The sequence below is a fragment of the Poecilia reticulata genome, linkage group LG16 (genome assembly GCF_000633615.1).
Source record: "Poecilia reticulata strain Guanapo linkage group LG16, Guppy_female_1.0+MT, whole genome shotgun sequence".
NCBI classification, from domain to species: domain Eukaryota; kingdom Metazoa; phylum Chordata; class Actinopteri; order Cyprinodontiformes; family Poeciliidae; genus Poecilia; species Poecilia reticulata.
The window spans coordinates 32,271,588-32,290,549 of NC_024346.1; the positions used below are offsets into that span (position 1 = coordinate 32,271,588).

The following is an 18,962-nucleotide window of genomic DNA, read 5'->3' on the forward strand; positions in this document are numbered from 1 at the left end:
TCTGAATTGACTTGAAGTGTTTCTTTTATTTAAACACAGATATAAATGTAGTGAATTACACAATCTTTGATACCTCTGCTCCAGTACAGGATGCCTAAATACACCAATAGCTTCACAAGCTTGGTCAAACATGTAAAAACAAACACTTTTACATGCTGCTTTACTCCTAATTGTTAGTGCAGTTAGTAGTAAAACAGTCAATGTAATAAAGAAACCAGAAAAAACATTGACTACTACGGTCAGTCGTGAAAATATTTCAAATGGTTCAGAAAGTGCAATTATCTATATATAATGTAAAATAAGTAATAAAGCTTGACGTCACAACTCAAAGAAATAGACAGAGTAGATCTGCCCTTATTGGTACCGATACACATATTAATGTCAAATCGTGTTTCGTTATTGTTGATGAAAACTAATGAAATGACCAAAATTTGAAATAAAACTTCAAGAAAGGAAAACTAACTAAAACTTTAATGTCTGCTCACATGACTGTCACATGCTGTTTTTATTTTATTTATGTAAAGCACTTTGAAATGCCTTGCTGCTGAAATGTGCTATACAAATAAAATTTGATTGATTGATTGATTGATGACTAAAATGAGTTAAACTTAGTCTTTGTGTGTCTCGTTAGTATGAAGTTGTCGAGTTTTTTCTTGCTGTGCTGCATCATGTTTGCTGATGTCGGTCCTTCAACAGTCATGTCAGCAAAAGTTTACAGAAAAAGCGCTGAAGTACAGTTTAGGATTATAAATGCGTCTTAGATGAAATTAAGTGTCTTGCAGTTGAACAAGATAAAATATTTGGTTCGTTATTAAAGGAGAAAAAAATCCCACAAACCTTAAAGTTTACTTGAAAAGTTCATACATGACCCCCTGTTACTGTGTTCACTGAGTTTGTGATAGATTCTCTGCCATACAGCTTAGAAATACTTGCCTGATATTTATTTGTGACAAACTAACACTTTTTTTTTTTTTTCAAAATTGTTTCAGCTTTTCTGGATTTTGTTACACAAACTATTTCTATATTACATTTTCCGTCTTGCCACTGGTATATAGTTCAAAAACAGACTAAAACTATAACTGCAACCAATCAAAACCAAACTGAAGCTAAGCATTTAAAAAAAAATAAGACTAAACTAAGCAAGTAAACAATTAAGTGATGATAAATTGAGTTAAAACTGCAAATCAAAACTACATAAAATTAAAACCAATCAATAACAGCAACTCCACTAAAACGTCACTTACATGCTAATTACACTTAAAGTTTTTTTATGCCAGTTTTAGGATTTTATTCCCAGTAACAGAAGAACATGTGTTTTCAAATATTCCAGAAAAAATAATCTGATTAATTCAAAATTCAAGAATACTTTATTGATCCCAAAGGGAAGTTAAATATTGTTGTTACTCATGTAAAATCTAAATTATTCAAGTTTAACAATAAACTTCCTAATAAGTTGGAGAAATTATTGACTTAATAATAAAAATGAAATAGACGCAGGACCAAAATGGCAAAAGTAAAAATATAATTTTTCTCAACTTACATTGGGAAACATTTAGTAGTTTGGGCATTTAAAAAAAAAAAAAAATCAAACTACTACTACTATCAGAAATCCGAGAGTGCCCTGGTAATATGTGAGAGAACGAGCTTCTATGATCTCATAAGTATTCCACAGTTTAGCCGTCGTAAGCCTGAAGCACGAGGATTTAGGTCAGATTAGATGGAAAATATGAATAATATTCATCATAGACGTTCAATTGAAATGCCTCTACTAGATACTATTTACATTCATTTCTAAATATACGAAGCCTGGCTAAGCTTTGCAACCAACTTAGCCGACAGCGTGTTTATATTCAACCTAACCAAGTAAATACTGTAAACACAGACGCAGAAGTTTTATTTTCCATTCGTCTTTCCAAAAAAAATATTAGACAACTTTCAAGTCCTGCTACAGCTTTTCATGCTGTCCAATAACATGAAGTCCTAATTAAAAAAATAATTTAGTAATTTAACAAAACATTAAAACACTTTTTTTTTTAAATGATGTAAAAAAATTCTAAAAAAATTAAACGATTTTAAAAAATCTTTAAAAAAAAAAAAAAAGATTTTTTAAAATTTTTTATATAGCTGATACATTTTGGCCCATTTATCAGCTATATAGTGCTGTATATGATCAGTTTTGTGGTGCAGCCTCAGTCAGGGTTTTCTGTGTGCATTTCTTTGTGGTCAGGCCGACATATATATATAACTCAGAGGAAGGTGTGTGTGTGGGGGCAGGGAGTTGTGTGTCGTAGATTTTATTACATCAGGCCACATTAGACAGTAAAAGAGTGTATAAGAATCATAAAAACTCTAAGACAGAAAGTCCAAACTGAAAGCAAATGTTTTTGTTTTTTTTTTGTCTATCCAATTTGCTCTGTTTTGGTATTGTTTCCTAGTTTAAAATAAGTAAAGCCAATCTTCACTCTGCAGAACTACTGGCATGTTTTTTTGTGAGTAATGCAGTTTCAATCCATTAGTATTTTTCATTTTCCTCATTTTGAGAGTAAAGCTTTAGGAACAGTTTCTGTGGCTCAATGTTTTCAGTGATGCACTTCACTCTTTGGTAATATAAAGTTCCTTTGTCCTTCCTGTGGATGCCTATATTTAAATCAGAGGCTGTCATTGTCTCACACGATCAGCAGACATGCAAATAAGGTTGAATAGTGATCTTAAACAGGGTGCAGGTGTAAATGTGCATGACTTTACATTCCTTCTGTTTTATTTCTTTATTTTAGATGGATGGATGGATGGGATTTGCAACATTATTTTCTAGAAAAATCCCAATTTGTGAAAATTGGAGAAAAATATCAAAAATGTAAAAAGTGCATTTAAACCCTGAGTAAGTTTCTCTCAATTGTTTTTACTTTAAGCTGAAATAAATGACCACTTTATACAAATTCTCCACGCTATAGTTCATTTATACTCGTATTATATAAACAAACATGACTGTATTGCGTCATTGAGTTTTCTTTATTCAGACCAAATAAAGCCATTTTATTTTTCCCGATTCTCTCTGCAGAGTTTTGGTTGGTTTAATCTTTGTAATTGTTAGAGATATTGTTAAGAAGTGGCGCATTTAAACTGTAGAGCCTGAATCAGATGGTTTTTTTTTTTTGTTTTTTTTTTTTTTATTTGGCCTTTGGGCCTTCAGAAGATAAGTACATAAAGATATGATAATCCTTCAGTGATTTAAAGATTCAAGCTGGTATTTTGAGTTGTGGATTTTCTGGCTTGTCAGAGACTCAAACTTACATTTTTAATTTAAAAAAAAAATTTATTTTTCTTTTATTTAATTTACACACTGTTGAAATATCTTAATGCAGTTTCTCAGAGTGGTGACACCGTCTCTAAATAAATCATCGCTTATTTCATTTCTGATTGATGGAAATTATTACGTTTTTTTATTTTGTCGCAAAAAATCTTAATAAAAATGACATTGAAGTTTGTGGTTTTAATGCAACAAAGTGAGACAACAATACTTTTGCAAACGGAAACACCAGGGGGAAAACAATGGCTATATCCGGTCAAATAGACAGAATGTGAAATATTCTGTTATCCATAATTCTCCATGCAAAAAGTGTCCTGTCAAGAAAAAATACTTTATGGGCTTTAATATAGCTGCTCTCCTAAAGTAAACCGTTTTGCTTGAGTACTGTGGAGTTTTTTATTTTATTTTTTATTTTATTCCACATTTATGTTACACGACTTAGAAATTAGGTCCGTGGTTATGAATAACCGGGAGCCCACAGTTCTGGCTGCCGTGTAATAATTTATTAGCGTTCAGCTTATGAAGCGCTTTGTTATGTTGATTTTGTTGCCTTTACTCTGCCTGATTGCTTACACCCATTCAACCCAAACTCTACAAGAAAGTCTCAGCTAAAACTATCCACCTTTTTATTTATTTATTTTTATTTTTTTCTAATTTTGCTCAACCAATAACTGTAAATAAAACATTTCTGGAAAAAAAAAGATCCTCTTTGCTTCACACAGATGCTTCATTTGCTCTGCAGCAAATGTAATTCCTACCAGGAGTAACTGAAGCTCCAGTGTTTCCTCCCTCATAAAGGAGCGGGAACTTGAGCCTCACCTTCATTTAAAATGAAACCCCTCTAACCGTTCTTCACTAACACTCCTTTAGGTAACTCTTAATTGTTAATGGCTATGGCTGGGGGCCACTCATTCTCCTGTTCTCTGTGGTGATCAGTGGAGAGAAAGGATAAAGACCAATGACAGCCTTAATAGGGCGGCTCTAAAGGGCCAGTTCTACATGGCACACAATAAATAATACACACACACACTCACACATAAACACACACACACACAGGGTTGTTGACTAGTTCATTTTGGTCGACTGTAATGATCCACATTTTTTCTTAGATAAAAATGTGAATGCAACCTCAGACTTGCATTCACCTAAATCTGGTTAAACCCCATTCTGAAGCTTTCTCAGACATCCACTGAAGTCAGCGATGCATGTCAGCTGCCAACCTATGAAACATCCAGCATGATGCAGAGACAGCAATATGGAGATGGTAAAAAATCAAAAACACAGCAGTCTCATATTCACCTTCTTCCGTTTATGCAGCATTGTAAAAATTAATCAAGTTTTTAGGCCTTAAAAACTGAATTTTTATCATGTGTCTTTATTTGTTATTTTTTGGGAAAAATATGCAAGAAATCTTTATTCTGTGTTGCAGTTCTGGCTTAATTAGGTGTCAGGATACTTGGATGTTTGAGTTTTGGGTATAATTTATGTTCCTGTGACAGTTATTGCCATATTTAGTTTCATTAGTTTTGTTCTAACTGCCTTTTTGTGTATGTTCTTTCCGTTGTATTTTATTTTCCAGTTTATTTCTTTTAGATTATTTGTCAGAATTTTGTCCATTTTGGTTCTAGATCAGATGTCTGCAGTCTGCAACTTCCACAGTGGCTCTCAAAACCTTTGGCGAGAAATGCAAAAATATTTCAGAAACATTTTGAAATGCTGAAGTTTTCTTTTGTATTTCAAAACAAAACTTTTAAACGTACACTGATAATGTTTTGTTAGAGCACATTTTTATTTGTGAAATCTCCAAATTGTGACTTTTAGATTTCTCAAAAATATTGCTAAAGTAGCGAAGTACATAATTTCTCACATGATGTACTCTTGACTGACCAAGAACTTTGAGATTTAGTTGGGAGATTTATCATTAACATCATATTGACATGTGATCAATATCAACAGGTGACAGAATATAGAATAATTTTATTGAACTCCACCGTAGGCAGAAGAAAAACTTTACCCTCTTTAATCTCTCACGGCCAGTAACTCAACTAACTGAGTCGCTCTTTGGTTGCCTAGCAACAACTTGATCAATCAATCAATCAAATTTTATTTGTATAGCACATTTCAGCAGCAAGGCATTTCAAATAAAAACAGCATGTGACAGTGAATAAACAGTTGGAAAGACAAAGAGAACTAAAAAAAAAGAGTAAGTTGCACAGCAGCAGTTTCAGGTTTTGCCACTTTGCCTCATACGTTCTTAAAAAACAAAAAAATGCCACCATTTTGACAGCTTTTCAAATACTTTGAACAAAAAAATGAATCAATCTATCCACTGATATGAAACGCTTATATCATGATCTGGGTTAGTTGTTTTTATTGTTCTAAAACACTTTGTCGTTCTTTCACCATTTAATTTTCTAGTGATAAGATCTGAAATTCTCTTTTAGTGGGCAAAAAAAAAGAGAAAACATTGTGTCATTTTCCTTCCACTTTGCAAAAAACACTGCTGATTTTAATTTATTAATCTGTCTCAATAAATTAAGATAATAAAACACTAAGGTTTGCAGTTTAACATAATAAAATGCATGCAGTGTGAATACTCCTGCATGTATTCTGTTATTCCAGCTGCATCTGTGTTAGCAGCCACAAGAGCCATCTGGAATAAAAAAGAAAAGGACTCCGGATCATTATTTTATACAAATCTATTTACATGTTAAGTGCTTCATCACTATTTAATGAACTAATACCCTAAGTCTAACTAAAGTAAATAATTAAGGGGAATTTAAGAAGCGTTTCAGTCGCAGCTTAAAGCTCTTCTGAGGGCTTGTTGATGAGTTTGCTCCAGCTTTTGTAGACAGACAGCGGCATCATTCATAATAGATCACAGAACTGAATGAGGGTCACTTCCTGTCCAACTGCAATGCACAGAAATACAAACGTACAGAAATACTGTTGTACTTATGTCTGAGTGAGTCGGGCTCGGTCGAAAACCTTTGGACTCGGGACAGCATATGTGGCCATGTGTCCAGAAAGAACCTTACGCAATGGAGTTGAGCATCGCCAGCACACACACAACCTGTGGCGGTGATCACACGCACGCACACGCACGCACGCACACACACACACAGACACCCAGATTTGGACCACTCCCTCTCAGTTGTTTACATAACCAAAAGGAAATAAAGATGCTGCCCTCCATGACTCCATCATGACCTTCCAGGCTGCAGTCAGTTCATACTGACACCTAAATGCGATGCAATATCGGAGCTGGTTGAAGCTCGTTTCAAGCAAAGAGGTTTGAGCTGAAAATCCTCCGAGGAAGTTAAATCTGCACAACACAAAAACCTGATCTTTGCACTATTTTTAAAAACAACCCGGTTCCCGTAATTATGAGTGCGTCACATAACATTGTGGATTCAGATTTCTTTTTTTTGTTCTGTTACAGCCTCTCTGGTTTGGAGTAGAGGATGAATGGCACCTGCTTTTCCTCGTGAAAACGCTGCCAACCAGATGTTGTCTGAAAGACTTGGATGTGTTTTTACATTTGGACAGATTACTGAAATAACTGCAGTGAATCCTCACTTTTCCATGCCCCGCTCCCATTCCCACCCCAAAGAAAACCTCTTTTTAAATGTTTGCTTACCATGAGATTACCATGCGAGTAAAGCAAACTGTATGCGTCACTTTCTGTTTACGCTAGGTTGGAAAATCTTATGTGGTCTTTTGTTTCTTTTACAGTGCAGAAAATTGTACATCCGTGTATCTTTAAAATTAGCTTCTACACAAGTTACATATAAGCGCTGGTTGATCTGGTTTCTTTTTATCACGTTGTAACAAAAACTCAAATCCATTATTATCATCTATTTTAAGGTAGCTTTGAGCCATTACCTTCCTACGTGATTCCTCTTGATTTTCATCTCCCTTGATGCTTCGTCAGGGCTTTCTCCCATTGACTTGGATTTCTCAAGTGAAATTTCAAACCGGCCAATCAGTGAACATAAGGAGAAGGTTTGATGATGACGTTGAATTTCTGTGCAGTTTTAGACTTGTACAAGTCTGGCTGTACTTTTAGTAATATCAGCGGAGGAACTGAACGATTCAGTCCGTGTTGGCCACACTTTCAAATATTGAATTAACGTTAACAGCCACGTAGTTTAGCTCTCTTTTTTTAAGTCTCCAAAATGGACAGTGATCCTAAACATACCAGCAAACTATTGTGAGAAACTTGTGGAAGGAAAACCAAAATGTTTGACCCCAGATCATACAGCATATAAAGGAGGCAAGGCTACTAAATAAATACTAAATGTATGTCTAAACTTCTGAATTTAATACAGTTGCATTAAATTATCTTTAAAATCTTTGGTTATTCTGATATTTAGCCAATAGAAATAATTGTGGTAATCATCATTAACATAGCAAAGGTAAAGTCTTAAGCAGTGACTGTAAACATCTGGTTTCAACTCTTTTACATTTAAAATTTCAAATAAATTACTTGTTACTTGTCTTTTTTGAGTGTATCTGACAAAATAAGTAAACACCGAATAATTTTTTTAAAAGGAATACTTCTCAACAGAAATAATTAACTGACTTTTTCCATTTTTCTTTTTCCAGTAGTCTGACGTCTTTAACCCAAAGAGAAATTCTGAGTCTGTTCTAGATCAACCAGGCGTTACTTTGCTGAACTTGGTCACAGAACGTGGTGACCAATCTGAAGGCTCAGATGCAATAACTGTGTTTGTGGCTGGACTCTGATGTAGTGTAATCCACCCTAAGCTCCTCTTTGCGTTTAAATGGGAATGGGGGGTCGGAGAAGAATGGAATGAAGGTCTGCTGTGCCTTTAGCCATGCTGTTTGGCTACAGTGTCTGTACAAGTGGCTTGAGCATGCTCTGGACTGTGAGGTTATTCCTCTGGTTTGCCCCAGATGTCCAGTTCAAATCTAAACTGGGGCCCAGCTGTGTAGAGTTGGACTGATTCTCATTGAGTTCCCTCCGGATGTGTTGTTTTCCACTTCACAGTTCAAAAACCTGCATGTTGGGCAAATGACTGGATGTGAACATGTGTTTTTATTAATCTTGTTTGTCTTTTTATTGGCATTGTGATGGACTGGTGTCTTTTATCCACTGGTTTCTTGGTTAAACTCCAATGTAACCTGAAATGACAACAACACCGAAAATGAACGAATGCACTTTGACCTTAAAAGTGGTCAACGGTTAAATGGACTGATGATGGATGCTGATGAATGACCAAAAAATATCCACTTTCTAATTTTGTGAACCAAGAAGAGACATACTCCAAATTATAACGACACAGAAAAGGGGTTCTACAGGGTGTTGTCTTTACAAATGTCAACCACGTTTGAAAATCACGTTTCATTTTCATGCCTCTCCCACTTTATGCTGGCGTATGATGAAATATCCCAATAAGGTACACTCTGGGTTCTGGTTCTAACATAATTTCTTTGTTGGCGTCTGCTTTTTCAAACTTCCATTTTTCCTATACAAGTCTTTCTCAGCCACAGCAATCTGAAAACTGTGACTTTAAAGGAAGTTGCTGATCCAGCTAATCATCCAAGATTAAAACCAAAAGACCTGTCTGCTCATTTGTAAAGCTATGGTGGTTTGCACCAAACTCTGCTGCTGCCCAATGAGGCTCTCACACATTGATATTAGCTAGAGTTTCAATGTATACTTGATTCCCTTACCTTCATTGGAACCCATGATGATAATAATAATAATAAAAAACTCTGGTTCTCTTTACATGCTGCGTATTTTCTTTATGTGCACAGTGAGGTCACCGTCTCTGGTATTTTGACGTTTTTAAAGCTTACACAGCCCGAGTGTCACTGCTGACTGAGAGGACGCTTTGGTGCGGCTCTATTTTAGTGCAGCTAGACAGATTTGCAGTCAATAATACTCACTAAAACCCCAGCTGTTTTGTTTTAATCAGATCCCAGGGGTTTTGGCCTGGCGAAACAAGGTTAGCTAATGGCTGCAGTCGTGTCTGCAGGAAAAAAAACCCAACAACAAAAAACACATCTCTGTGGTGTCAATGGTGAAATGTGTGTGTGTCCAACTCCTTACTATAACTGATAAAATATCACCGCTTTAGAAACACGGCAGGATTTACAACATTGTTGTCATGGGTAAAAATACATTTTCAGAGTTTTTTTATGGCATTGGTAAATGCTTTCTGTCAAGAATCTAAGGCTGGAGACAGACGGATTAATCGCAATTGATCAATTATTGAAATAGTCATCAATTAATTTAGTAATCAGTCAATTGCTAACAGACTCAAAAACATTGCCTTTACTGAAAAACAACACAGAGAGCAGTAAATAAGCCAAAACTGGACAAAAATCTATACATTTTGCCTTTTAGGTTAAAAACCTGTGTAAATATGTTCTGTCCAGAACTCAAGTGGCATAGTTTTATCTTTACCCGGTTCAGATCCTGTAAAGAAAACGCTAAATATCATTTGCTATCCAATTATTGGTTAATTGAAAAATAGCCAGCAGATCAGCCTGCACCGATAAAGCAGATAGGACTTAAGTCTTTATTTCGTTTAGCTGCAGACACATCCTTTGCTACAAATGAAGGCAGAAATGCTAAATTCACGTCTTGTTAGTCTTCTCATTTTGCTGATGAGATCCTGTTTGTACCTTGTCAGGTTTGCGTGTGCTATCAAGTTTGCCCCCGTTGTTGTACCTGCAAACCTTTACAATATCAATCCCTAGGACGTCTAAATGAAAAACAGATCACTCACTCTATATTCTTTCCTTAACTCTGGAAATAAAAAAGTCCTGTGGCTCATGCCCACATTGTATGTTTGATGGATTTATATGAGAAATGGCCTTAAATCCCTCAGTACCAGATGTTGTGCAAGCAGGTGTTTCATTAAAACCTCCCTTTCCAAAAACGTGACTGGCTGATGCTCACCGTAAGCCAAAGCTATACATCTTTCCTCTACATTTACCCAAATCTGTAGAAAATGCTTTAGATTTTCTTTTCTTTTCTTCAGTTTTTTTGCTTTGAACTGATGTCAGAGGAGGATAAGAGGGAGTAAGAAATGTGGTTTTGAGTGTGTGTCTCTGTGTAATCCCTATAGAGTTAAATCATAGTCCCATCTGGCCAGGAGGTCATGTGCGTGTGTGTGTGAGAGAGAGAGGGGAATCCTCCTTCTCCAAGTCTTTCTCTTTATCACTTCAGTTTGCGTTAACCTCGCATGGCGTGAAATTGTGGAAAGTAATCTGTCAAGCAAAGCACATCTTCTGCTTCCTGACTGGATCATCTGAGGATCCAGATCCAGGATTTGTTTCTCTTCCAGGAGAAAAGAAAAACTCAGTGGCTTGTGGAGTCTGTCTGTAACCTGATATCTACTGCATTGTGTTCCTCGCTCTCTGACATTTAAACAAAATATTTCACGTCTTAGGTAACTTAGGGTTAAACTGGAGTAATTGTTGTTTTTTTAAAAATAATTTTCCTTCAAATTCAGAAGTTTAAGTAAAATTCCTTCATCCTAATTTGAATTCTCTTCTAAACTGTGTGACTGGAATCAAACTTTTTGGGGTTTTTCCTCACCATCTGCTGCTGGAGTTTTGGCCCATTCCTCCTGACAGAAATGGTGTCACAGAGTCAGATTTGTTAGACCACTTTGCTCGTACAAAACTCTTCTCACAAGCGCAGTATTTCGTGTGGGACTGAGATCAGGCCATTCCAAAACAGTGTCTCCGTTTCCTTAAGTCGCTTTGTAACTAATCTCGCGGCACGCTTTGGGTCGTTATCCACTTGGAAGAACCATTTGTGTCCAGACCAACTTCCTGACTGATGCTGCGTTAATATTTCCACATAAYGTTCTTTCCATATAACGCCATCAATCTTGTAAAGCGCAATGAAATGACTCTGTGCCGCCAGGCTTGCAGTTGTTTCCCTTGATCGTTTTTGCCAAACGGTTTAATTTTAGTTTCATCGCAGCAGAAGACAACGCCTGTTAAAATCAAGACCCTCCTCTCGGTGTTGATTTGCAAACACTTATTTGGCTGTTTGCTTTTGGAGGAATGGCTTCGAGGCCTTTCAGCTCATGTCGTCCACCGTTTCACTGCAGATAATGAATTTCTCACCGGCTTCGGCTTCAGTTGGGCAGAGTGTCGCTGGGATCAGTGACAAATTATCCCAGCTTTCTTTAAGGACCTTGAATTATAAAGGTCACTAAGGTTAATAGAAGATCAGCAGCTTTACCGCAAATTTTGTCTGATTTCGTTAGCTTTTTTCTTTTTTCTCCCCTGATGTCCCTGTAGTGAATTTGAAGTGTTCCTCAGATTGACTCAAATGTTGTGAATTAACCCACTGTCAACTGGGCAACCAAACTTGTCTAAAAGTTTATAAAATTATAAGGATCTCTTGTCATTATTTTTGGTAATTGGGTCACTTTTCATGGCCTAAAACACTAAAACATTCAGTCAGACTTAATTTCAGAGAATGGGGTGAAATTAAGTCTAAGACTGTTTCTTTGCAGTCTATGTAGATATCAGATTTCAACTACTGTCTTTTCCGCACTATAAGGCGCACCTAAAAACCTTCAATTTCCTAAAAAATGACAGTGTGCCTTATAATCCGGTGCGCCTTATATATGGACCAATATTGAGCCAMAACAGGTCTAGCAACTACRGTAAGCAGCCGCCGACTTCATTTTCGCCCGTAGAAGAAGCACGCGGTGCATGCTGGGATAGTTGTCAGAACGCTGTTTTGTTAATAAAGTTTGACTGACCTATCAACTTGCCGACCGTCTATGATCAGGTCATTTGCAGGTCATTTAGCACCACTTTCTCCACGAACATGCTGTGCTCGAACGGACAAGGGTGACCAGGGAGCGGCAGGGGTGGGGGGGGGAAGAGAGACAGAGACAGCGGCGGCAGCGTGTCGATTGGTCTGTGTTATCCAGAAAGCAGTTGGGCACAATATCGCAACACCAACCCCGTGAGTGAAACAATGACTGCTGCAGACTACTATAGAAAGCACTCGGGGACCATTTCTTTATTATTACACGTCCATATTTGTAGAGTACGGAACAAATCGCGTCCCGTATCGGTTCATTACGGGAAGGGTGGCAGCCCTAACCGTAGCGTCTATTCTATGCGCCTTATAATGCGGTGCGCCTTATATATGAAAAAAGTTTTAAAGTAGGCCATTCATTGAAGGTGCGCCTTATAATCCGATGCGCCTTATAGTGCGGAAAATACGGTATTTGCATTATCATGTCTAGGGCAGGAAAAGTGAAAACTCTTACTTAGTCTTCCTGACATGTGACATGGAGTCCTTGCAGCTCACAGAGTCGTAATGCATCCTGTGACGTGTGTGTTTTAAAGTGACTCTCATCTTCATGATGGTGCATGCAAATACTGCCAGTCATGTTACTGAGAGGCTTTTAAAAAGGTTTCAAGGATTATCCCCCCTCGCGTAGTGAAAATGCTCCTAACTGGGATTACTGTTAATCCTTGCTGTGCCAAGAAAGTTGTGTTAAGAAAGTTGAAACGCAGGCAGCCAAGAGCTTCTGTGGAAAGCGTGAAATCAGTTCAACGAGTTGTAAAATAGTAGGTAGGAACCTAAAAACACACCTGTGCCATGTAACGGTTATGTCTTTTTCTCTAAAATGTGGTGATAAATGACTTCAGATACAGTTTTGCCATTTGTATTTGTAATTTTTGCCATTTTGAAAGTAAACCATTTCAAAATATTTACATTTTTTTCACTTTTATTTTGCATGCATAAGAGTTCCACTCACCCCAAGAAGGAGTCGTCAAAGAAAATCACTGTGCCTCAGTTTTCTGCTGATCATCTTTGTACTATTTTTGGGATTTCTGATATTTTTCAACAGATTTTCCTGCCATGCTAATCAGAAGGCTTTCATCCAAATGCCTCATGTTGCACCTGCAAAGTAACTAACTGTGTAGTGAATGCCTGCCAATTATGTTTTAGCAAAAACGACAAGTGAAAACAGAAAGTGTTAGCTGTTAACTTTCTCCACCCTAGAGTGCACAGAATTTTACGCCCTTCATCCCAATAAGCATGCACTATGGAAAACGGAGTGAAAGTGGCTCGTCGACTAAACTCAAGCTTAGTCAATGAGCCACGGAACATTTTGTCTCACGTTACGTACAATTTCAGGTGCACAAACCTGCATGTCGAGACGAGACGCGACGCGACGGTGACCACAGCTTTAGCTGGAGGGTTGTTAGCAGCACATTTTTTGTAAAGGAGGCTGTTTATCACAAAAACGACTGCAAACATTTTCTTTGGAGTAAGTCATTGCTTGTAGGAATAGATTTCAGACATATGTGCCATCGTCCTGCGAAATAGATCAGTAGATTTTTAAGAAGTTAGTGAATCAAGATTCTGAACACCTTGACATGCACTGTTGTAATCACTCTCCACAACAATCTGCAATGAATGCATACACCAAAAAAACCTTCAGCCGTGACTTTATTCCGCTTTTTGCCTTCTGTTTTCCTTTACTTGTTAGTCAGGTCTTCCTCCTCCCCACCTTCCTCTTGCATGCTCTTCTTCTTCTTCTTCTTCTTCTTCCATCCTCAGTTAGGTTAGCCGGCCGTGTATGTTTAGCTCAGGAGGCCGTATTTGTAGACGATGTATGTACACTGACAGATGGAGCGTCTCGTCGGAATGTTTCACCGTTGCTAGGAGATGTGGAAACACCCTGTCAGCTAATGATACGGGCTGGTCGGTGAAAACAGAGCAAAACTGAGACGAAGCACCTCAAACTTCCAACTGTTGAAGGATTTATTCTGTCTTTTGGTTGGAGGCATTTTGCTTAAATTCATACCTTGCACTGCCAGGAGTTTTTATAACAGTAGGACAGTTTCCATTCTTTGCTTTGTCACATTATCCCATCTGGATTCCCTTTTTTTTTTTTTTTAAACATTAGATTGCTAGTTCTGCAAATGTGCATCATGAACTTCAATTTGAATTCACACAGCAAATAAGTTATACTCATCCTTACAAGCTAAACTCCAGGCCCAAACTGCAGCTAACATGTCTGCAGACCACACACATCCTGGTCACAAACTGTTCAGATTTGCCATGAGTATTTGTACTAATTCCACCTCGTCTTCCTCTTTACTAGAAACTTCAAATACACAAATATTTACAAAAAAAACCCCAAAAACTTTTTATTTTCCAACAAGTCTTTTTGTACATTGTTTTTAAAATGTCTTCATGGACAGTAAAGTGGAACTGAAGTCTGATTGCTTTTTGTGCGTGCAAAGCTGGTGAATAAAGCTGATTCCGATTCTGAAATGTTAATATTTTGTGCATCTTAAACTTTGGTGCAAAGTAATAATCGGTTTCTCTGTCTCTCTCCCTGCAGCTTCCTCATGGTCTTGGTGTGTCTTATCTTCAGTGTTCTGTCCACAATAGAACAATATGCAGACTTTGCTACAGGAACGCTCTTTTGGATGGTGAGTATTTTTGATATAGATCTTTATTTAGAACAACACATGGAGTTTAAGTCATTTCATAATGTCATGTTAATCACAAAGAGAATTTTTTGTTCATTTTAGGTCTTAGATTTCTTCAGAAGCAACACTTAATTTGCTTCTGAATAAATTATTAATTATTAATGGGATTAATAATGTATTTTTGAATTAGAAGAATAATCTCATATGTTTGTTCCTTTAAATTAGCCCGAAGTGACAAACAGTGCCCTGCAGACCTTATCAGATTTTTTTATTTATCAATCTGAGGAATGTGGAACAAAGTATAACGACCTACTTGTGTCACTGTAGATGGAGGAAAAGGAGTAAATTTGTCCCAAAACCTCAGAAATGTTTTAAATAATCTGAAAAATTTTCTAGACAATTTATGGAAGTTACTGAGTTTCAAAAGTCCAAAATTTTCTATAAAAAAAATCCAAAATGTTGTGATTGTCAGAAAATTTGTAGAAAAAAGTAGAAAGTTTTTGACTTTTTGAAGCTCAGAAAAATAATTTCTATTTTTCTCCCTCTAAATTATTAGTTTTCTGTTGTACAGACATTCAAAACACATGAAAAATGGATACAAATGTCACATTTTCTATTTTTTAAGCTCAGAATTTTTCTGAGTTTTTTCTACATTTCTGAAATTAATCTAAAAATGTCAGTTTTTTGGTGTAAATGTACTACTTTCTATTTACAATGCCCTAATACGCCATCATAGCAAAGTGGGTGATAGTTAAAACATTTACAGACTTAAGTTTGGTGGGTCTTCGTTTTGATCCATTCAATGAATCGGAGAAACGGCTCAACTAAATTCAAATGAGCTAATTAAAAAACTCTGACATCTCCAGCTGGAATATGTGAATTTTACTAAAAGTTTCTAACTCTAAGTTGATGATACTTTTAAAATGTTTTCTATTTTGATTAGAAAAATGTAACAGCTTTTAATCTAATTCACTAAATGACATTTTAACATCTGAAAAGAAGCTGAATATACTCTGTGCTGGTTTCACCAAGGGTTAGAACAGAAGATTTGAACCACAAACTAAATAAAACTCAATCTGGGTTTCTGCTCACTTACATATGTAAACTGAGTCAATAGTAGTTGTATTGGTGAACAGTATATTTGCTGTGCAACGAATATTGAAGCAAGTCAGGGGCAATAGAAATAGGAGCTTGCCATGCAGTACCCATTTTTCGCCACAGGATGGAGATGTAAGATTTTAGTTTGAGAAGATTGACCCTGCCGGCCATCTTGATCCTTCTAAAGATATTACTAAACTTAGGAGACTAATGACTTTTAGCTAACAAAAACAATCTGACACATGCTGCTTACACTGCACTTACCCAAAGCTCTTAATAGTTGCATGTCTTTTAAGGCTTTCATGGTCACACTCATATAGAACCACTTGGCTCCACACAGACTGCGCCTGCTGATACTCGCTGGTTAGATTGACTTCTTTGTGGCTTATTTGTCTATTAGGGCCCGCTAAGTGATGCAATAAATCGAGGCCTTACAACAGGTTGAGAGAAATTATGTCCGCCGTTTGGAAACCCTACAAAGAGCTTGCATCATCCGTCTCCTGCCAGCACAGAGGGAATATATAAATACACACGTAGCTCGTGAATGCATGCACACAGTGCGCACACTCATAGAAAAGCTGCACAAACACACACGTAGTACCTCCAGCCAGAGCCCAGAGAGGACACCGTGTTCTGTAAACTTTTGGTCAGTGCACTTTAATGACCTACTATCACACTTTTCTTTTCTTTTCTTTTTTTTTTTCTTGTTTGGTTTGGTCTCCCTAGACTGTCAGGTTTGACCTTTTTCTGCCGAAAGATCGCCCTATGAATGTAACGCTTGCACACCTGACTGCATGTTTATGTTTGCAGGATTGTAAATAATTGGATTAGGTTTAATATCTGTGGTAAAATAAGATATTATCTGCTTTTTCAATTTATTTTTATTACTGTGTGCAGTTTGTGCCGGTGTGTCCCGATGGGGAACGCTGGTGGTAGTAACTAAACTTAGAAAGTTCAGGGTCAGCTCACATTGCTGAATCACAGGCTGCTTGTTTTGGATGGCACAGAGGACATTAGTCCTTGGGGATATTTGGCCTTCGGGGCAGCTGCCAAAGTCAAGCTAGTCAGGCTGGGCAGCACGACACACACACACGCAGTCACACAAACTTCCAATGCATTATCTTGTTTGCCTTTCTCTTCTGCACTTATATTTGTAAAAAAATAAAAATACACGGGTTCAGGTTCCGCTGACTTTTGCAACCTTTTCACTTTGTTTGAAATGGCAGCTTAAATAAGCATAAATGCTGGTAATTAGATTATGTTGCCACATATTGCTGTAAACCTACAGCAAGACGAGAAGTGAGTGGTTTTTATAGGGATTAGTGGTGTTTTAAAAAGTAGTAAAGACTATTTCCTTTAGGTCAAATTCACACGTATCTATTAAAAAAGAATTAAAAGTAAGTAGTTTTTAATTTTAAGCTGAGTAAAGTTGAGATGTGTGGAAAAAACTAAAAAGATAAATGTTACTTTTATTGCTGAAGCTAAATTTTTCAGTTCAATTTTTGCTAAAATTTTTTTAATGTTTGTTTTTTAATTATTATTTATTTGTGTATTTTCTACCTTTTTGTTCTCTGACATGTATTTATCTTTAAATTAGATTTTTATTGTGCAGCACTTCGTTCAGCCCCACCATCGGTCTTAATGGTCTTTATAAATGTATTTTTTTTGGCATTCAAAACTAATTCCAGTTGATTACTGTTATTCATATATGTTAAAAAGTAATTATTTTTTTTATTAAAATCACAATGATTGGTGCCCTGCATAATGCATCCATGCACGCTTTCAATTCATTTGTGCTTTTATTTATTTTGACAGGACCTTTTGCTGAAAACCTTCCTGTTTTCCGGTCCGGGGATTTAAACGTGACATCCTGCAGATTTCTATTTTTCTTAGTCAGTGGCCAATAAGCTGAAGAAGAACCCATATTGATCCTGCTATATTAATCCCGAGTGAACAGGATGGTAACGAAGGTAAAATAAATCTCCAAAGCTTACGGTTGAAGAATCGCAGCAGAGAGAGGCATCTTGAGATCAATACGTCTAAAAAACTAATAAAAGCATGCCGGAAGAAAATCTCTGCATTACCATTAAAACATTTAATTGTGTGCTGTATGCTGTCTAATGTAGGCCTACTGAACTGTTTGGTCAGATGAGATTCAGATTATGCAACAAACACTCAGTCATGTTGGTTTGGCTTAAAAAAAGTGACATGATTAACATCGACTTATGGCTGCTGTCGAGTTTTCTCAAAAACCTCTTGTACTTTGGTGCAATGCTTTCCATCATAAGTTCTTTGAAATCTGAAATGAAAATAAAAATAAAAGTCTTAACAGAAAGCTAAATGTGGGCCGTTACTCCGTCTTTCAGCAGGAAATTGGTCCAATATGTTCGGCCATCATTGTGCAAAGACAAATCGTCAAATCTCCATCCTACCTTGAGAAACGTAATAGGGAAGACTGAGGGTTGTACTGTCAGCACAGGGGAGCTGTTTTTACTGCAGAATTGCAAAATAAAATATAAAATTTATTTATTTTTTTTAATTTGTTTATTTTTTGGGGAAATGTATAATTTCTTGATGTGTTTTCCCATTATCTTATGATTTTGCTCAAGTGTGAAATTTTTCTTCTGTGATGCAAATTATTTTAAGGCTTTAGTCTTTACTAGAGATGTCAGTTGCTAAGATGCCGCAGAAACTCAGGCATGATTTTATGAGTTAAATTTGTTATTTTGCAGTAAACAATGCTCATTGTTAATGTGTCGTAATGATCAAAACTGTTCAAAACCATTTAAAGCTGACCTAACGGGAACGTTTAAATTCAGAGAGGAAAACTTGTCAACATAATCATTCAGGTCAAATAATTTCCTAGTAAAATAAGAGAAGGATTTCCAAAGTAAATCTGTTTATAAACAGTGTAGCATTTAAATGATTTAGATAAATTATCACTAGGTTTGGAAGCATTAACAGGAAGCTGATCACGCTGAAGTTTATTACCTTTTAGGAATCGCACGGCGTCATCGCACAGCCCAGGTGGCTTTCTGTGTGCAACGTGTGTGTGTGTGTGTGTGTGTGTGTGTGTGTGTGTGTGTGTGTG

At 36.7% G+C, this 18,962-nt stretch overlaps 1 protein-coding gene across 1 annotated transcript in view; it reads left to right on the plus strand.

Annotated features, from left to right (window-relative positions):
* Nucleotides 1–18,962, plus strand: part of kcnq1.2 (potassium voltage-gated channel, KQT-like subfamily, member 1.2) — a 58,672-nt gene that overhangs the window by 3,921 nt on the left and 35,789 nt on the right. Inside the window, exon 3 of the mRNA XM_008432871.2 lies at nucleotides 14,683–14,773. Within this exon, the coding sequence (XP_008431093.1) occupies nucleotides 14,683–14,773 (91 nt within the window). The remainder of the gene's footprint in view (nucleotides 1–14,682; nucleotides 14,774–18,962) is intronic.